This window comes from Ostrea edulis, chromosome 2 (genome assembly GCF_947568905.1).
Source record: "Ostrea edulis chromosome 2, xbOstEdul1.1, whole genome shotgun sequence".
Taxonomy (NCBI): domain Eukaryota; kingdom Metazoa; phylum Mollusca; class Bivalvia; order Ostreida; family Ostreidae; genus Ostrea; species Ostrea edulis.
This window is the reverse complement of record NC_079165.1, coordinates 95,532,915-95,555,472: the sequence shown is the minus strand read 5'-3', so window position 1 is coordinate 95,555,472 and position 22,558 is coordinate 95,532,915. Positions and strand designations below refer to the sequence as shown.

Sequence of the window (22,558 nt, the reverse complement as noted above, 5' to 3'; positions counted from 1 at the left end):
GTAACCTGTTCTATTTAGCCAGAAATTCAATATTCAGCATCTTTCACGTACATTTTACAGATGAGCTACGTGCGCCTCTCCCTCTCCTGAAATGTGCGCAGTGTTGACTAAATCACTTCAGTCTTTTCCGAAAATCAACTAATTGTCATGTTTGACGTTTGAGGGGGTTCCAGAATTTTTATATCTCAAGTGTGTACATATGTTTGCGCTATTTTTCATTTATATCTTATTTCCCTAAGTACGTTTCATTGTTCTCTCTCTCTCTCTCTCTCTCTCTCTCTCTCTCTCATATTTCTACACAACATTGTTGATTAAACATAGATTAACAACGTTGAAAAATACATTTAAAATCACACTTTTATGAATTTTGATAAAGAAACAGAAAACGGTAATAACTAAACTTTAAATCAAGATTGAATTAACAAATGACAATCAAACATTAAAACTATGTGCAGCTTTGGTGCTGTTTCAACGTTTGAAACATATATTTTTAAAGTTTGTTTCAACGTTTCGATGCTGAATTAATGTTGCATCTTCAACTTTGAAAACTAGCCTTGATTAAGTTATAACCGCCTTTAGATAAAATGTTGCATATTCAATATTGTTTCAACATTGAAGATTTATTGATAAATCAACAGTGGATCAACATTGGATTATGTTTGTTCTACGTTTTAACCATGAATCAACGGAAACCAAAAATATCGACAGAATAAAAAGTTAAGAAAGGGAACAAATGTAAACAATTACACACAAAGAATAGACCCGATTATTTGGTCAACGATCACGGGAAACTGGAGATATAGAGTCTATGGATTTTTCGCGTATATACCTTTAAAAAAAAAACAACATCGAACCAATTCTGTATTCGTTAAAACTTAAACATTTCCTTAGCGCTTTACTTCATCAATTATTAACGATAATTAACTTTTCCGGGTATTCCCCCGATATGGTTTGGAACTTTACTCTCAAGTCTAGTATTATTTAGCGACATCAGCTAGAAATGTTTCTAATTTCAGGACAAATCCTTCTACGCACTTCGAATTTCTCGATGACGATGATTGTATACAATGTTCGGCACTAAAGTGTGATGCACCTCGACTATACATACTTTTGTTGGGAAATTTCGACAGAAGTGATTTAATGCACAATGGGGAACTACAATCCCACTTTGGGGCAGAAAAAGTACAATCGAGGTGCAACACCCCCTCCGTCCTTTGAATTATTTCTAGATTCACTTCTGCAGTAGTAAATCTAGGATATCACAAGTCTTAAATTGTCCCTAGTTGCGAAGAGTTTAACTAAAACCACACTTTAATTCTAAATTTGTATATCATTTAAAAAGTGAATTTGAAGAGAGGGGGATGGGGGGCAAATTCTAGCCTGGTGCCCTGGCCTTCCCATAATGCTTCGTTTGCGGAGCATTATGGGAAGGCCAGGGCACCAGGCTAGGACAAATTCATGGTTGGCTGCTAGATATAGCTCATTTACTTCCGACCTATGCATATTAGGATTTTTTAAAAGTTGGAATACCTTCACCGTGAACAGAATGTATTACAAGAAGCATTAAACGATTTTTAAAATAATTCAGATTTATTGTGTTTTAGCACATATGAACTACAACACTTAGTTTGTATTGTTTTCTCACTATACTAACGTTCCTGCGTGTTGTTGAAAAATTATTTACATGATAAACAAAGAATAAACTAGAATATTAATGCTTCCTGCTAAAACAGGAAGTAAATCATTCTTTTCGTTCTTGAGGCGGGATATAAATTTCATGTTAAGAGCAAGTTCTGAAGCCCCCTATTAAAAAGCATTTCAGTTATACGTTGCAAAATATTTGTACAGAGCAAGATGTCAAGTTTTAAAAATCGAGAGAATAGTGACCTCTTATGAAAAAATAAATATGAGCAATATTTGTCTATTCATTTCAAATATCATTACCTAGCTGAGAAGTTCGGTAGGTTAGCACGTCGACTGCTGAACTGTAAATCGCTGGCTCGAGTCCAGGATTAGTTTTATTTAAATTTTTTTTCAAATTGCTTTCTACTAAAAATGAATATTTTTTTACTACATAAAGAACATTTGAATCTTTTCAAAATATTGTACATATCCTCCACTTTTCATCCATATCAAACTCTGGAATTCTTCCTTAAATCACCTTGATCATGCGATCGCGATTTTATTTACTTGAAAACACCCACACAACTTTAATTCTTCTGCAGTGTATTACAAAATTCTTGACTTTTTGAGACGTTTAGAACCCCCAGATTCCCAAATTCAGGGACCAGTCCCTTTTTCTAGATATAACATGTCAAAGAACTATAACATAACTGTTTGACATTTATTAAAGTCTACAACAGGGGCCATTCCTACAGTTCCCTACAGGGTTTTCATCTGAGCACTCTTGATACACACATACACTTGTAGAATCACATCATAGGTCAATATACCACGTACTTCATAATATGCTGCACAAAATATTTTATGAAATAAACGCTTTCCAATGTTTAGAGATTTAGCTTCTTAAAATACAAGGTACAATACATGTATATTCAATTTAAGGGTCAGTCCCACAACCTTTGGAAGAGACTTCAGAGGGTCAAACCAATCTCTTTTCATCACAAGGTTCACTTTCAGGTGAGTGACTGGTGTTCAACTTAAAAGACTAGCTCCAAAGTATTTTTTTTTTTTTGGTCATGTACATGCAAGTAAGTTCACTTTCGAGCCAGACCTCTAATGGGGTCTCATCAAAGGGAAAGCACTGGGGTTTTTTCTTTTGAAATAAAGCATGTGTACTTTCAGCATGTTTTCCTACATCAAATACTCTCAATATATACTCCCCTAAAACAGAAAATTACAATTAAGACGATTGATAACCCCCAACTCCAAAATCTGAATTAATCTATTTTATCAGTTTTTCTACATTCAGATGTTAAATTTCCCTATCTAGTTGAACTGAACAGTACCGAGACAGGAACAGATTCAGTACACTTTCACTGCATGCTGAACAAAAGATTAGTAATCAGACAATGAGTGGAGCTGACTACTTAAGTATCCTGTTCCTATCAGTTCATAAACATTAGTAATCAGACAATGAGTGGAGCTGACTACTTAAGTACCCTGTTCCTATCAGTTCACATTTCGATTGGTGAATCCTGAAAACATTATTTACAGGGATTGTTATGTTTTTAAAAAAATCCATTGTACATTCTGTAAATGCACACCATTTTGGCCTGGTTTCTTTCTCCTTTTCTTTTCTCCCTCCTCTCTTCTTACCCCCCCCCCCCCCCCCCCCCCCCCCCCCCCCCCCATATCATGACCACCCCATATATACACATGATAAATAACTCACAACATATCTAAAACTCTTTCAGTATTGGGTATTACATTTAGGTTTTGCTTATCTGTAATTCAGGATCAATGGTTGAAATTCAATATCAAGTCACAATGTCCAAAAATAGAACATAACACTGAAACAAGATTTATACGTCATGAAAAATTAATTTGATAAAATGTTGTGAACATAATCTATCAGTAGAACCAATTCAGTTCGACTAGATTAGAGACATATGCTTTTTTAGATAGCTCCTGTTTTCCCCAAATTAATATACTTCATAGCATATACATGATTACTGGAGAAGAATAGTATTCATATGTATGGTACACAGGAAATCTACACTAGATTGCTTACATGGCAACTGATGGTGAATTGGTTTTAGCTTTCATAGTTACTAGAAATCATGACTACCACACACCAGTACATATCAGTTTTAACTTCATAGTTCTTTTTTTATAACTAAAAATAAACAAAAGCATAACCATTCATTTCCAAGTGTATTCAAATGTTTTAATATCTTAATACATTGTGCATGTACTTGCAATGTAATGTCAACAGGCTGTGAAAATATTCAGGTGAACTATCATGCTTTAGATTTAATCGAAGCACAACTTATGCCCTTAATCACATGATGCTATAAAAACACAATCAAACACTGATAGCAAATAACTTATTCATCAGCTTGGTAAAGTTCTAGAACTGTGAAATATGTTTAATCTGTTTCTCAGTAGTCTGATTTCCACAGGAACTGCCTCAAACTGTTCACCATCAATGTAAAACCACTCCTTTTTCTCCTGAAAGAAGACATTTTTTTTTATAAAGAACCAAATGTCATGTAACAAGATCATGCATATAAGTATTTACAAGTCAGACAAGAGATGTTTGTAAAACATATAAGTATTTACAAGTCAGACAAGAGATGTTTGTAAAACATATATGCCCCCCATAGTGCAAAATTGAAAATGGTTGTACACAGGCATAATTTGATTGATAGTAGTATCACCAATATCGAAATATTGAGCAGACAATATCTTCCAATGTCAGGAGTGGATTGACCAAATGACCTCAAAATCAAAAGGGGTCATCTTCTCCTGAAGATGTACCAGTGTACCAAATTTGATGTCTGTCAAGTAAAGGGTTCTCAAGATATTGAGTGGATAGTATATTCCTATGTCCAGTTTGACCCTTGACCTTTGACCATATGACCTAAAAATCAATGGGGGTCATCTTCTCCTGAAGATGTACCAGTGTACCAAGTTTGATGTCTGTCAAGCAAAGGGTTCTCTAGACATTAAGTGGTTAGTAAATTCCTATGTCCAGTTTGACCCTTGATTTTTGACCATGTGACTTCAAAATCAATAGGGGTCATCTACTCCTTGGGATGTACTAGTGTACGAAGTTTGATGTTTGTGAAGCAAAGGGTTCTCAAGATATTGAGCGGACAAGGTCTTCCTATGTCCAGAGTAGATTACTAGATTGACCCTTGACCTTTGACCTGAAAAACAATAGGGGTCCTCTTCTTCTCATAACCAACCCACATATGAAATATCATTACGATCAAGTGATCAGTTCTTAAGATATTGAGCGGACAACATGTGGTCTACCGACCGACAGACTGACTGACGCAAACCAAAATGCCTCTCATCTTCGAAAGGGGGCATAAATATGGCCGATTTAACTCTTTCACAAAGAAACATTTTCAATGTCAAAAACCTACATGCACATTATTGTTACATAACATACTGAGTGGTGAGTACAGGATTTTGTATGTGTGATACAATTGACATCACCGTTCCCATATTGAGTTTAATCATTGAGTGGTGAGTACATTGTACAGGATTTTGTATGTGTGATACAATTGACATCACCGTTCCCATATCAAGTTTAATCATTGTGAATCAATAATTTGTTGATCGACGATACAATCATGATGATGTCACAATCACTGTGAAGAGAAAGCAAAGTACTGTAGACGTATAGTCTTTTGGATCTTACAATACATTGTTAGCGTCATGGTAAAATGATGTACAATAAATGTATCTTTTATGTGTTTTATAAACTTGAACCATAACCTGAATGCAAGATGATTGTCTTTCATTCTTTTGCTTGTTTGCTGAGAATGTAATAAAGACAACATGCCCTTATCCATAACACACTCTATATGAACCTTCCACTAATATAACCCCCACCCCCACCCCCCAGCTCATATTGGGACCTTTGGTTGATATGTAGTGTTTTACAGAAAAGAGAATTTATGATTATCCAATTCACATCATTCATGCAAGAAAAAAAACCCCAAACTTTAAAATAAATTCAGTTTGCATTTCGGTAAATGTATCATAAATTTTGGAGTACAGATTTACTATCTCTACAGACCTACATGCACTGAATAGGATTATCTGTGAAGGATTGCAATTATTTCAAGTCCCAAAGTCAATATTATCTACTTACTGTGTCTTCTGGCAAGTCTGGAATAAATTTGACTTTTTTCACAAGTGAATGTCTACTGTCTGCTGAACTGTACACTGGTGTTTGCGATTTTTCTCTCCTAAGTCTGAAATACATGTAAATTCCTTTGAAAAATTAAATACCGGGTAGTCCTGCAGTGCATTTAATACCATATTTCTATCAGAATTTATTTTAGTTTTGAACATCATTGTAATGAATTCTTTGAGATTACCGAGAATCTCCATAATTTTACCAAATAAATATCATATATCATTATGTCAATTTTAAGTAATGTTATTAAAAGAAAGTAATAGGTAAGGGGATGGGGCATGCAGATAAAAATATCCCTGCATCAGTATTCTCTTTGTAGCATATGACCAAATATCTTTAATTCTGTTTCAATAACTTCAAAACAAATTCAAACAACATGGACATCCTCATTTGGTGATTTGATGAGTACAACAGATTACCCTTCACTGATGAAATTTTTCCTTTCCACTTGACTTGGACCAATATCTAATTCTGGTGCTATGACTTTCTGTAAACATTAACAAAGTAAATCTACATAAACAGGTGTCAGACAAACATTCTGATGCTGAACTATAAAATTGCACGAAAAGATTTATATAGTAAACATGTACTTTATGATTAAGAAATAAAGTTTGCGTTTTTGCGGATGTTGCAGGATAACCTCCTCAGTTTAAAACTTGTTTTGAAATATAAAAGCTGAGGCGTTGTTAGCCGAGGCTTTTATATTTCAAACAAAATTTCAAGATCTAGGAAGTATCCTGCATCATCCACGAAAACAAGAACTTTATTTCTATTCTGCTGCTGCTCAGAAATATACAGCCGATCATTTACCTATAAGTGTACATCTACGAATTAGGCACTTTGTGACATCATAGCAATTTCCGAAACTGACTAGGCCTACATGTTTTTTGCTGACAAAAATGTTCTCAAGATGGTAAGATATATTAGACCTATTTTGAAAAATATTTCAAGTATTTAATTTGATGTTGACGGATTATATCAAATGCTATGAATACACAGTCCAAGAAAACTACACATACGTGGAAGAGGTTTAACTTGTCTGTGCATCGACATGTTTGTTTACATGTGTATCAATCTCAGAATGCAGACAATTGATTCATATTTAATAACAAATATTCTTCAGTCATTTATAAATTTGCTTTGCAACATATCTTGATTAATTTTTATGGTTAAAATATTGAATTATCAGTTATCGACTTTATTGTTGCATTAGCAAAACTTGAAGTGCAAGCGAGATGTGTATCAATTTTCTTATAATCAGTTAATACGTATGAAGGTATATTGTAGAATAATGAACACTGCATTCCTTTTATCTTTGCAATAACCGTGGTATATCGCAGAATAAAGACCGCAGCATTCCTTCAATCTTTGCAATAACCATTAGTGATGAAACGATTGTCGCTGACAATCGATTGTCGATCGTTTTTGGCTCTTTGATTCCGATTATCGATTCTATTTTTCATAATCAATTGTCGCTTGTACACTAATTAATATCTAATCCGAGATTCATCTGACTGTTACTCCCGCTTTTATATCGAGACATGTGTGGGGGAGAGTCAGAGTGGACTCCACATTGAAAATTGGGAATTCAGTGACACCAGCTAGTGTGTATACTGCACATATCCGTAAAACTAAATAGAAATAACTCCTAAAATAATAAACATTATTAACTACATCTAGATACCGATTATATAGATCATTGAAAGAAACAGTTCTTTCGATTATGACCGATTATCGATTATGAAATTTTCCTGATTTTTCAACACTAATAATCATGGTATATTGCAGAATAAAGGTCGCAAAATTCCTTTGATCAATAACCATAGTAGAATAACATGCATATAAATTGGCAGATAAAGAGATTAGTAATACACATGCAAACTGTTAAGTAGTATGCACAGTTTGCATTAACCATTGTCAAACTTCATGGTTTGATTTGTGTGTCTATTTGTGCTTATTTTTGGTGTTGACTGCCATTAATGCGATATTTGTCTAAGAATTGAATAACTCCAATACAGACCTGCTTTTGACTCTGAACAATGGGAGCCAAGACAGATAACTCTACAGTGGTTAAATCCTCTGAGGCCACTTCCTCTTCCTCATTATCCTCAGCCTCCATCTCCTCAATGATATCTATAATTACCAGTAAACACACGCACTGTAAAAATACCTCAGCACTATTGTTTTATTGATACCTTGTTTCTGTTAGATTCTATCAAGGGTACCAGGGCTTTTACTGAGCCATACAATCCCACATCATAAATATTAACTGGGAACGACTTTAACTCAAATGTGATGTCACTTCTCGCTCTAGGGCCATAAAACTTACACAAGCTCACTTTTAATATAAGTCTCACTTTTTCACTATTTGTTCCTTTTATAAAAGCAAGACTTAGACCAAAAGCAAGCACTTTAAAGTTTTATAGCCTGGGAATTGCTTAATACATAATTCTCTGATCGTGATGTTGTATTGTTTACAATTAATCTGGACTTAAAACACTTTTCATCTGTTACTGAAAATGCACATATATGTGCACTTATAAAATTAGAAGTGCATTTAATTTGAAAAATATGGAATAAAAAGGTTACTGACTGCAAATTGGGAAATATGTCTGCCTTATGTCATTGAGCTGAAGAAGATTTTGCAAGCGCAATATTCCATTTATTGAACAATAACCTTGAGGAGGCATATTTTCCCAATATTTAGTCAATAACCTATAATTAAACATACATACTCCAAATATACCTAGACACTGATGCTTGGCTTCATTTGGAAGACTTCGTTTCTTTGAGTAAGTTAATGCCATGATATTAAACAATCTTATTATAGTATAACAAAGAAGTTTATTTGCAGTATTGAACCATAACCTTCATATTATGTAATGCATTAATAGCCATATATTTTATAACCATCAAATGGGGAAAAGTTTTCATTCCATATAAACAAACTGTAATTCTGAATCCTTTATCTTCAGATATAAACATATTTCAGTAACTTTAAGATTTAAGACAAGTAAACATATATACTTTATGATACATTACAGCCTTACCCTGAGAGTTTTGTGGTTTGGGCTTGTAGAAAACATGAAGTATGTTCCACCAGCTTCGTTTGACTTCTGGTGCTGCTTGCTTGATGACTATCTTCTGAAGTTTCGTGTTTTCCTCTGTTGCTGGTACGTAACTTAATTTTCCTGAGATGACAGATGGCCACTGGGTCAGTGTGGATCGGATGTAGGTCCACTTAGACTTCAAAGGGCCAAAATACCAGTACCTGTTCAATCAAAATGCTTAATTCAATGAATTCTATTTTGTCTCTATCTTTAAAATAACATTTTATCTATCTAAACTAAAATTGAAAGATATTAGATTCGAAGCTATTTTTTCATGTAATCTATCTATATAGTCTGCTATTTTTTTTTTTTATTGTTGATGGTCTAATCAGTAACTTGGCGAGTTGTATATACATATCTGTGATTGATATTAGTGTTAATGCAACATATCTGTGATTGATATTGGTGTTAATGCAACATATCTGTGATTGATATTAGTGTTAATGCAACATATCTGTGATTGATATTAGTGTTAATGCAACATATCTGTGATTGATATTAGTGTTAATGCAACATATCTGTGATTGATATTGGTGTTAATGCAACATATCTGTGATTGATATTGGTGTTAATGCAACATATCTGTGATTGATATTAGTGTTAATGCAACATATCTGTGATTGATATTAGTGTTAATGCAACATATCTGTGATTGATATTAGTGTTAATGCAACATATCTGTGATTGATATTAGTGTTAATGCAACATATCTGTGATTGATATTGGTGTTAATGCAACATATCTGTGATTGATATTAGTGTTAATGCAACATATCTGAAATTGATATTGGTGTTAATGCAACATATCTGTGATTGATATTAGTGTTAATGCAACATATCTGTGATTGATATTGGTGTTAATGCAACATATCTGTGATTGATATTAGTGTTAATGCAACATATCTGTGATTGATATTGGTGTTAATGCAACATATCTGTGATTGATATTAGTGTTAATGCAACATATCTGTGATTGATATTGGTGTTACTGCAACATATCTGTGATTGATATTGGTGTTAATGCAACATATCTGTGATTGATATTAGTGTTAATGCAACATATCTGAAATTGATATTGGTGTTAATGCAACATATCTGTGATTGATATTAGTGTTAATGCAACATATCTGTGATTGATATTAGTGTTAATGCAACATATCTGTGATTGATATTAGTGTTAATGCAACATATCTGAAATTGATATTGGTGTTAATGCAACATATCTGTGATTGATATTAGTGTTAATGCAACATATCTGTAGTTGATATTAGTGTTAATGCAACATATCTGTAATTGATATTGGTGTTAATGCAACATATCTGTAATTGATATTGGTGTTAATGCAACATATCTGTGATTGATATTGGTGTTAATGCAACATATCTGTGATTGATATTAGTGTTAATGCAACATATCTGTGATTGATATTGGTGTTAATGCAACATATCTGTGATTGATATTGGTGTTAATGCAACATATCTGTAACTGATATTGGTGTTAATGCAACATATCCGTGATTGATATTAGTGTTAATGCAACATATCATTTCAAAGCTTCACAATTCCTTACAGCAGCAATTTGCTTTGCAAAGAAAGGATAGGAATATTCAATATCTACATTAATGAAACTTATTGAAATGAATTAAATGTAATCTAAAAATGATTCCTTGAGAAAATAACACAAACTTCTGCATTTTCTTTTCGGCATTAACATACGCCCCTGCAGTGAGTCCCATCATTGAATATGTGCTTCTTCCATCTTCACTCTGAAAATCCATCAAGAAATAAATGAACATTCACTTCAGAGAAAATCTTAGATCAACAATCTGAAAGCATTAAAATATCCAGATGACCAGGACTTTATGAGAGAGAAAAACATCTGGATGCCACAAAATGGATGACTGCCTCATCAGTCATAAACATCAGTTTTCAAAAATCTGCTTCATTGCATACTTAAAACATACTGAAGGTCATGTGATGGGATTTAGCAGTTGAGCATAATACAGAAGTCTTTATTGCATCATACTGTACATTTATTGAATTCCGTCACTGCTATAGGACATAATTACTATTAAAAGATCAAACCAAAAAGAATACCATATATTCTACCACATCCATTTTCTTGGAAAATCCATCCACAACAGCCAAAGTGGAATCCAGGATAAATCTGAAAATACAGAAAATACACACCATCTCTTCCACTAACATAAATGTTGTCAAGGATTGTAGACATATCACAATTAGCCAAATCTTCTTTGTAGCAGCTCTGATCAATATTCCATTACTCTCAATGTTACTGTAAACCAACTTTTATTCACGTGTGAGAAAATTTCACAAGATTCGCGAGAACTTCATCGTCGTGAACCAGTCATAGGCTCAAACGCGAAAATTACTCACCGTGAACCAGTTTACCACAGGTGAATCGTGAAATAAAATAGATGCAAATAAAAGTTGGTTTACAGTATTTCTGTGGTGTTTCATTTTTTACATACCATAGAATAGTCATGGTACAAGATTAATTTGTGAGAAGCCTTGTGAATTCAAAACTTTTACATACATGTAGTTCTAATACGCTATTTGTTTAACAAAGCCTAGTTCTGATACGCGACTCTCCTTACCAACATCATACATTCATATGACCAACTGCTTTATGTATTTACTGAATAAAAAACCCTCATAAAATATTCTCTTTTGCTACCTCACTTGTTCTTTATCTGATCCAAACAGTATCTTGGCAAACAGGTTTGTTTTTCCAAGTGGGATAACTCCTACTGGAATACGTTTTGCAAAGTCCTGTATGAGCAGAAAGAATGATTTTAAAAGACTTATCTATCAACAGATACATTATACCGACATAATTTTTTTTTTTAGTTTTTAAGTTTAAATCTGTTACAGTTTAATGAACTCTCTTTAAAGATAATTTTCTTTATTTCAATTTTTAAAGAAAAATATATCCAGCATTTTTCTTTTTTTCTTGGTGCCCCATCTCCCCCAATTCAGCATGGATTCTTCATCTAGTACAGATGATGGCTAGTTGAAGAAGCAATATCTGCACCTGTTCACTTCACTTACTCTTATTACAGTTGTCTGTACCTTACCTTCACTTCACTTACTCTTATTACAGTTGTCTGTACCTTACCTTCACTTCACTTACTCTTATTACAGTTGTCTGTACCTTACCTTCACTTCACTTACTCTCATTACAGTTGTCTGTACCTTACCTTCACTTCACTTACTCTTATTACAGTTGTCTGTACCTTCACTTCACTTACTCTTATTACAGTTGTCTGTACCTTACCTTCACTTCACTTACTCTTATTACAGTTGTCTGTACCTTACCTTCACTTCACTTACTCTTATTACAGTTGTCTGTACCGTACCTTAACTTCACTTACTCTCATTACAGTTGTCTGTACCTTACCTTCACTTCACTTACTCTTATTACAGTTGTCTGTACCTTACCTTCACTTACTCTCATTACAGTTGTCTGTACCTTCACTTCACTTACTCTTATTACAGTTGTCTGTACCGTACCTTCACTTCACTTACTCTTATTACAGTTGTCTGTACCGTACCTTCACTTCACTTACTCTTATTACAGTTGTCTGTACCTTACCTTCACTTCACTTACTCTTATTACAGTTGTCTGTACCTTACCTTCACTTCACTTACTCTTATTACAGTTGTCTGTACCTTCACTTCACTTACTCTCATTACAGTTGTCTGTACCGTACCTTCACTTACTCTTATTACAGTTGTCTGTACCGTACCTTCACTTCACTTACTCTTATTACAGTTGTCTGTACCTTACCTTCACTTCACTTACTCTTATTACAGTTGTCTGTACCTTACCTTCACTTCACGTACTCTTATTACAGTTGTCTGTACCTTACCTTCACTTACTCTTATTACAGTTGTCTGTACCGTACCTTCACTTACTCTTTTTACAGTTGTCTGTACCGTACCTTCACTTCACTTACTCTTATTACAGTTGTCTGTACCTTACCTTCACTTCACTTACTCTTATTACAGTTGTCTGTACCTTACCTTCACTTTACTCTTATTACAGTTGTCTGTACCTTACCTTCACTTCACTTACTCTTATTACAGTTGTCTGTACTTTACCTTCACTTCACTTACTCTTATTACAGTTGTCTGTACCTTCACTTCACTTACTCTTATTACAGTTGTCTGTACCTTACCTTCACTTCACTTACTCTTATTACAGTTGTCTGTACCTTCACTTCACTTACTCTTATTACAGTTGTCTGTACCGTACCTTCACTTCACTTACTCTTATTACAGTTGTCTGTACCTTCACTTCACTTACTCTTATTACAGTTGTCTGTACCTTCACTTCACTTACTCTTATTACAGTTGTCTGTACCTTACCGTCACTTCACTTACTCTTATTACAGTTGTCTGTACCTTACCTTCACTTCACTTACTCTTATTACAGTTGTCTGTACCTTACCTTCACTTCACTTACTCTTATTACAGTTGTCTGTACCTTACCTTCACTTCACTTACTCTTATTACAGTTGTCTGTACCTTACCTTCACTTCACTTACTCTTATTACAGTTGTCTGTACCTTACCTTGTCATTTTTCTTCATGACACCAGTCACAGTCTACAGAAAAGAAAAATAAATTTGTGATTCAGATCTGTGACTAACACATTTAAAAATATTCTAACCTTACATCTTCTGCATCCTTTGACTGTTATTATGTCACCATACACAGATTAACTGTTAGTTGTACATGACATCATTGCCCTTAGTAGTGCAAGCAAAAGTTGGGTTTTTTTTAATATATTCACTAAAAAGTTGCCTTAAGACAAATGTAAAATTCTGTTTTTCCCCACTTATTCACATAGTACTAAAACATAGAGCATTTTTTACCTCACGGAAATAAAGACAGCATTACAATTGTTATATTGCAGAGTGGACAATTAGAAGTGCAACAGAGGTCTTTGGTGTTTTACATATCTTTATGATACAGTGATATAATATTATGGTGGATGAATTTTCAACAAAGTTGACAGGTTTTCTTCTGAGTACCTATTTACACATACATGTAGTTACTTTTTCTAAATTTTCTGAATGTGCCACACACAATATTTTTTTCAAGGTTTGCAAACAGCTTGCATAGTCATAGATAGAAAAAAAATAGCTAAAATTTATCTTTACAACCTGCTCTTGAAATCAAAATTTCTAAGTTTCCTTTACGAAATATAAATAAACTTCTCGACATTAATAACTTGTCATTTAGTTACTGGATATTAGCGATGAAATGATTATCGCCGACAATCGATGGTCGATCATTTTTGGCTCTTCGATTCCGATTATCGATTCTATTTTTCATAATCGATTGTTTCCTGTACACTAATTAATATCTTAATCCGAGATTCATCTGACTGTTACTCCCGCTTTTATATCGAGACATGTGTGGGGGAGAGTCAGAGTGGACTCCACATTGAAAAGTGGGAATTCAGTGACACCAGCAAGAGTGTATGCTGCACATATCCATAAAACTAAATAAAAATAACCCCAAAAAATAATAAACATTTATTAACTACATGTAAATACCGATTATATCGGTCATTGATCGATAGAGTTCTTCCGATTATGACAGATTATCGATTATAAAATTTTCCCGATTTTTCAACACTGCTGGATATCTATAAACACTACTGGGTATTCTAAATTGAACTAGAGATTGTTTTTATGGAAAACAAATGTCTCCCCAGCTCCCCAAATTGGAAGTGCTCTAAATTAAACCTCCTCCCTTTAATGTACTGCATGGTATGGAGGAGAAAGCATGAGCAGGAACATAAAGTAAACAATATGAACTCTGATAAACCACATAGGAGAAGTGCTCACAAACTATTTTACACCCTCCACCCCTCAGATCCACTATAACTTTAATTAAGGACAACAATTGGATCGTCCTGTTCCTGCAAAATGCACATCTGCAAATGGTATTGGAGGAGAAGTGTTCACAAGCTATTTTACATCCTCCACCCTTCTTAGATCCACTATAACTTTTAGGAAAATAATTGGTATGCACATCTACAAATGGCAATAAAGCATTGTACAAAGTTCAAGTCTATCTGATAAGCCATATAGGAGGAGAAACGTTCACAAGATTTTGTGAGACAGACAGACAGACAAAAATTACAAAAACAATATGTCTAACCCTGCAAGAGGGGAGACATAAATATTCAATTCTACCCCCAATGGTTTACACACAAATCCAATCTCTACCCAAAGTTATTGTCCTTACACTCACATATACCTCTGTCAACGTCTCAAAATAAGCAATGTTATTCCACGTGTAATTCCACTTTTTTACGGCTAATAAAACTAACAACTACTTTATAAAATATCAAGAAAATGTAGGACAAGCAACTATTTGTAGTCTTTTTCCCATTACTACATGTATGCATTCTTCATGTACCTATGTATAGGCCTGGTGCAATATCCGTGTTTCAACCCAAATCAATGCTTCTTGTGTCACAAAAAGACTTGACATCTGCTGAATGTTTTTAATTATGAATATTTTTGTAACTGAAATTGAAACTATACTTTATTAGAGCATATGTGCCATTTTACAAGAATCTTGTAAAAACCCTCGAGATGCTAACAGAGGTGTGTGTGAGAGCAAGGACAACTCTGGGTAGAGATTGACACGAATCATGTAAACGCCTGTTCTACTGACCTCCAGGAGAGTTCCCCCTCCTCCAGCAGCGATTACTCCATCTGTGTCTTTCCTATCCAATACTTCCATGAACTTCTTTACTTGTCCTTCATATTCTGTCTAATATGTCAAGCACTGATTTAAAACATTAAATGTAATTATACCTGTTCTAGTACACTGTTGTCCAAACTTTGTGCATGGCACACATACATGTATATCATAGTAGAGAGTTAAAAGTAAAAAGATACTGGTGAATTGTCAGCTATTTTCAGTATATGTCAGAGACACTTAATATGTACAATCCGATGATTTAATCTACCATTGAAATTTTATCTCATTCAAAAATATCCAATTCAAATTGGTTTTAAAATCCTGAATACTGATGTATATAATTTCTAGCATCTCTTGCAATATGCACCTCAGCTTAAGACTTACACAATATGCACCTCAGCTTAAGATTTACACAATATGCACCTCAGCTTAAGACTTACACAATATGCACCTCAGTTTAAGACTTACACAATATGCACCTCAGCTTCAGACTTACACAATATGCACCTCAGCTTAAGACTTACAGCATAGATTGAATGCTTGCAATTTCTGTGTTGTCACAGCCATTTCTTTGGGACAATTGTCATATGAAAATTCTATCCCTTGGGAAGTTTCGTTTATCATCTTTGAAATATTGCACAATAACTGTTGCTACTGTTCTCTGTAAAATCCAGAGCAAGAATCTCAACCCACCTTTACAAGATTGACCTCAAGACCAGCCAAGTGTAGCAAAGGTGCTGCATTCTTTTCAAACAGTTTTGAAGCTTTCCTGCAATGCAAAATTGGTACCGCTATTTAGAATGCCATGATTGATTTCTTAGTTTGATATACCCTCTGCTACAAAGTACTGGAATCGGGATGTCTGTCTCTGTCCGTCTGTCTGTATAGACGCAATGGTTTCCGGGCTCTAAAACGTTACCCTTTCCACCTAGTCACCATAGCATACATATGGACTACCAATGGGATGAAGATGTTCCCTATCGATTTTGGGGTCAAAAGGTCAAAGATGTATAATTACCTGTGAAGGATGTGTCAAAACGATCCCAGGATGTTGTAAATATGCAATCTGGTCACTATGAAATTTGAACCTTTAATTTCGGGATTGACTTGACCTGCGAACTCTTAAAGGTTTATCGAGGTCCCTTGAACATTATGTTATTGAGAGTCGTCTGAATATAGCCCAGGCTGGATCTAATACGATTGAGTTAATTAATAATTTCACAACAGAGCATTTCTGTCATCGTTATTCTAAAAGAGCTTGTTTGTATCTAAATGTGCATTTGAAAATTGAAAGTAAAAGGAGGACTCAATCAAAGTTGAACAGTGTGAGGAATTTTGAATGGGATACAGACTCACAAGTAGGCCTTGCTAATAGTGATGCTGTGAATCTATAATAAATATAAATAATATTATTGCAAAAATGAAGAGCTAGCCTTCCCTTTGAGCTACAAATAGATTCTTTTTTCCTCCTGACCATGTTTTCATCAGATCGATGTCCCTCCTTTGAACTAGTATTGTCTAAGTTTTGTTTTGGCATATTTTTATAACATTAATATATACATGTACTATATTTGCATATATTAATTTTTTAATGATTTCAGTTACAAACCCAGATGATGCTGCTGGATTCAAAAACACAGTTATCTTTCTTGGTCGCTCTCCAAATTTGATCTTTACTTCACCATATTTCTGCAATATTTAAGTTAATGTAATGTGAATTTATTCTTACTAAAAATTTCCATTTACTAGTAACATAGTACTATCTTTTAAAAGATAATCTTTATCACAAACAAAACACATACAATTCCCTTAAACAATGTATTTTGTTCACAAGTTACTTCAATGTATATCTTAATATTGCAAAAAAAAAAAAAATCAAACAAACAAAACAAGAAATTTTTAGAAACAGATGCCCAGTGAAAAATATGGGCTATCTACTAGTCAGGGGCAACCACAATAATAAGTTTGATCTCTCAATATACAGTGAGCAGACAGTTCTAAATAACCAGTAAATTTGGGTTATGACCTTTAACCTTGTAACTTGAAAAACCAATGGAGGCTATTTACTCTTTAAGGGACATCAGTGTACCAAGCTTGATGTCTGTCAAGCAAAGGATTCTCAAGATATTGAGCGAATAATATCTTAAGTCCCGAGTAGTTTGACCATTGACCTTTGGACCTCAAAATCAATAGGGGTCATCTGGAACCAGTATACCAAGTTTGATGTCTGTCAAGCAAATGGTTCTCAAAATATTAAGTGGACAATTTTTTTTATCATGTCCAGTTTGACCTTTGATCTTTGACCTTGTGATCTCAAAATCAATAGGGGTCATCTACTCCTTTGGTAGAACCAGTGTACCAAGTTTGATGTGAATGATGTCTGTCAATATTTCACAATCCAGTTTGATCCATGACCTTTGACCTTGTGACTTGAAAAACAATTGGGGGTCATTTACTTTCTGGGGGTACCCACTATACCAAATTTAGTAAATGTCAAGCAATAGGTTCTTTTCATATTGAGCAGACAAGACTTAGTCTTTAGATAGATATACTGACCCTTGACCTTTAATCTTGTGACCTGAAAATCAATAGAGGTCATCTACTCTCTAAAGGCAACCACTGTATCAAGTTTGGTACCTGTCAAGCAAAGGGTTCATTAGATATTGAGTGGAGAAAATTTGGTCTACAGATTGACAGACATACTGACCAACAGGTGCAGACTTATATGCCCCTCTTTTTTCAAAAGGGAGCATAAAAATATTCATATGTGGCAATTTTTTTGTGTTTTAAGGACACTTGATATAAATAAAACAATGTGTGCATGGGTTGATATTGTTTTCTTTCAAACAACCTTAACATAGACTTGGACATGCTTCTTATTCATGACAGAGATTTGACCTTTTCAATAACCCTAAATGACAGGAACTTTTTCTTTGTTTTATCCTCTACTCATATGTTTTTTGAAAGAAAAACATTCCTACAAATTGATCACTGAATTTGAGTAAAATTGTGTCTCTCATGATGCTATCTATATCAAATGACTTTTAGTAAATATTAATTATAAATTACTTGAAACCTTTAATTGGGCACATTTTTTCTTTTGTGAAATAAAACAGGATTTTGTCTTTCTTTAAATTTATATTAAAACCGTTTCATTTAACAGACCCCGTATCAGAAAGGCTTTTCTCAAAATATAAAATAAGCGTTTTATAACATACCTTTGCTTCTTTACAGTACTCTCTTCTTAAAAGGTCTTCCCTGAACAGAAAAGTGCAGACCATTAATGTTTCTAAATTGCATACAATTTATACCTTGCATTCAAACAGTTGACCATGAGGTGGTCATCATCAGAACAATCAGAGGTAAAATTTACTGAGGTAAAAATTGCGGCTGACGTTGCCATAAACAAACAAAAAAATGTGGAAAGTTTACATTCAGCTCTGCTTAACATCAAGATAAGATTAGTTTATAGTGCCTTTCAATATGTATATAAAAGTATAGTGTGTAATTAATCAAAGTCCATAAGTCCATGAAGTGTAACTGATCCATGATCGAAACCGGTGAACCAAATAAATTTAGTAGTTCATTTTCACGATTTGTTGTTGATCTGTCTTATTTCTTCCAGTTTATACTCTGGATTCACATCCTGTTGATACCATGTGGTATCCACTCATGAGAATCTTCTGCAATTTAAACCTTATGGTGTTGGTTTCCAGATTTGACCTTTTTTTTTTTGTTGTTGTTGTTTGTATTTTCAGTATTTTCCCCATTTTCTTAATCAAATATCTTAATTTCATTGGTATATGCTGTGCTAGGCACACATAATATAGTCATGTGGGTTCAAAACAACCAACCCTAGGCTAGGTAGAAAATAATATATTTGCCTGTTTGAATGCAGTTCCAGTTGTAAAATACTCAATATTACTGAGTAAAGCTCAGACGGGCCGAAGGTCCGTCCGCGAAGCATGGCTCTAAAGGTAACACGCATGTAATAGAAAAAATCAGCAAATGAATGGAGATAATCTTACATACGTTCACTGAAAATTTTGTGATCCATATGGGTACCTCCATTTTGTTTTGTTCATTAGTTGCTTCTACAGTTATTCGACCATGTTTTAATTTTGAATACCAAAAATACAAGACTGACGTGAAATTTGTAATTCAAACACCCAATTTGTTGAAAATGATTGGTATTATTATTATTGTTACAGTTTTTAGCCAATCTGAATCATCAAATAGAAAAACAGTAATACAACTAAATAGATGAACAAGTTCATGAGTTTCTTTAAATAAAAATATAAGATAGTTACGCTCACTTTTTTACCACTTTGAATTTCTTAATTAATTTTGTTTAGTTTTAACTGTCTTTTAAATTGCAGACAGGACGTATTGTTGTTGTTTAAAATTGTTTAATTTGGAACAGAAAAAAAAAAGTCAAGGCTAAATTTTATGTGAAGTCACAATGCACAGTTTACCTCGGCTGGTGTTATACATGTATTCCCTGTGTTATATGAAGAGGCAGATCCTGTTGTTATCCTCATATATTCTCCTTTAATATCTAAATGTTACTGGTCATTTATTGCAAGGGGAATTCCATAAATAATATATATATATTTGATATATTTTTAAATAAATCATAATTCACTGTACTTAACGGAATAATAATTATCACTTGGGACACGTCAATGACCATTTCATGCTTCGCTCGGGCCAACGGTCACACTGCACCGTATATACATATTATTGTTAATCATAGTTTCAATTAGAGCCCCTAAAAATTGCATGGGGGTGGAGCCTATGCAAGTTTATATCTAGGGGAAAATTTTGGATCCGCTCATGTACCTGTAGCTGCGCTTGCTTTAACGGTAGTTCCGATATTACGTAATGATCTTATACACTTCTCTGGTGGTATATTTTGGCAAGGTAAATTTATTTATCACAATGCAAACGACTTTTGTTCTCGTAAAAAAATCAATGAATTCGATGTTTACAAGTACGTACTCAAATTTTCTGTTCACGAATTTGACACCATATCCTGCTACAACAACAGCAAAGATAGATTTCTTCCAGTTGTCTCTAACAGTTTGTAAAATTTTAACAACTTTAGCCATTTTCAATGTCAACAAACATTTTCTTTTGCACACATGCTTAGCCAAATTCAGTGTTATTGTGATTCTTTTCAGCTTTTGTCATGAGATCCCCTAATCAAAAACATTTGAAAGACACAGATGATGAGTATAGTAAAATTAAAAGTATGTTACTTAAATTTCCGGAATGGTATAAACCGCACCTGTGGCTATTGTGATTTAGATTTCAGTGTTGTAAATATGCAATACTATATTTCATATTATAACATACCCTTTTCTGTTGGCATACCTTTTCTGTTAGAATTCTATTGAAAAAATCGGGTCCGATTAAACAAAAATTTCCCGCTGTATCTACTAGTCTAGAAAAATTCCGAATTTTGAGACATTTGATGTAAGTAAGATACATATCTCAAATGATTACCTATTGTCAAAATATAGGGAAAAAAACCATTATGATTAAAAGAAAAACCTAATAGTCTATCTTATTAAATAAAAATTTCCGAATTTTCCGATAAATTTTCCTATCTAGCCTATATTATAAGCAGTAAAGAGCCCCAAAACTGTAATGAAAACCCTGAAATATGCAGAGTTATTCTTTGAAAAGATTTATTTTCATTATTAGACTAATATTCGAAAGAGTAGAATCTTCATTTTCCAGTTGAGCCTTGACCCAAGGGCCAATGTAAGAATTTTAAAATTATTAATTTATTGTTATATAGATCTAGTTGCATGCTCTCTCTAAAAGAATACTTAAGTTACATACTAGTTTCCTATTTACGTGAACCACGATGCAATGAAGCAAATTAACTTTAGATTTGTTCCTTTTTTGTTACAGATGTAACTAAATTCTGTACATGCATCTGACTCGGTGTAACACAATGATTTAAAACACCTGTATTTTTAAATATTGCTATCTTAATTAGCATATAAGGTTCATGTGTTTTTCTTTCAGCTGACGTGTTGCATTTATAGTTGCATCAATAACGTAGAAATATCACGGCACTACGTATTGAAGATTTGATGTAAAATTACTTAAAATGCAGTAATATAGGTCTTGGAGAAGGAGTAAAGTGATAAAACTTTGATTTTTAGAAATTCTACCCCTTATCTACAAAATCCTGTAAAAAATCAAAATATGTAAAAATTTAAGCACCCTTTTCTCATGGGCACAATCGTTTGGGTTGGTTAGTTGAATATTGTTTAACGTCCTGCTCAAGAATTTTTCACTCATATGAAGACGTCACCATTGCCGGTAAAGGGCTGTAAAATTTAAACCTATGTTGGGCGCTTACGTCCTTTGAGCAGGCATGGGTCTTCATCGTGCCACACCTTCTGTGATACGGCCGGTCGCCCAGGGCATTGGTTTTTGCAGTCTCATCTGTAGGACCGCCCCATTTAGTCACTTTTAATTCAAGCAAGGGGGTACCGAGGACCTATTCTGACCCTGATCGTTTGGGAACAATATATTGTACGAAATAAAATTGAAAATAATTTAAATGTAGCATTTCACACTTCCTAGTCAAAGCACTTTTGTGAAAAGTAAAGTAAAGTAAATTTTATTTAAAGTCGGCACTATATACATTCAACATGTCAACACAAGCTCTGTAGAGCTTTTTAACCGACTATCACATTCAAGTATATCAAGGACAAAGACACATAGCATGCATGTACACATATACACAGATTAACAAAAGAATACAAAATAAAAGAAAACTTTCATGCAAGAATATACAGATACGAAAGCACAAGACTACGAGGAAGAAATAAAATACTAC

General features: G+C 33.8%; 2 protein-coding genes across 2 annotated transcripts in view; one reads left to right on the top strand and one right to left on the bottom strand.

Moving 5' to 3' along the window:
* Window positions 1-3,824: 3,824 nt before the first annotated feature.
* On the bottom strand, window positions 3,825-20,879 carry LOC125680738 (acylglycerol kinase, mitochondrial-like). The gene is made up of 14 exons (XM_048920495.2): window positions 20,698-20,879; window positions 18,915-18,954; window positions 17,306-17,385; window positions 16,390-16,465; window positions 15,667-15,765; window positions 13,545-13,577; window positions 11,646-11,740; window positions 11,045-11,114; window positions 10,634-10,713; window positions 8,890-9,110; window positions 7,860-7,972; window positions 6,259-6,326; window positions 5,792-5,894; window positions 3,825-4,134 (listed from the first exon to the last, which is right to left on the bottom strand). Exons 1-14 carry the CDS (start codon window positions 20,805-20,807, stop codon window positions 4,018-4,020), a joined length of 1,305 nt encoding a protein of 434 aa, XP_048776452.2. The 5' UTR covers window positions 20,808-20,879; the 3' UTR covers window positions 3,825-4,017.
* A 531-nt stretch (window positions 20,880-21,410) lies between these two features.
* Window positions 21,411-22,558, top strand: part of LOC125680938 (mucin-5AC-like) — a 36,749-nt gene continuing 35,601 nt past the window's right edge. The window contains exon 1 of the mRNA XM_048920770.2: window positions 21,411-21,465. The gene's annotated coding sequence lies outside the window, so the exon portion shown is untranslated. The remainder of the gene's footprint in view (window positions 21,466-22,558) is intronic.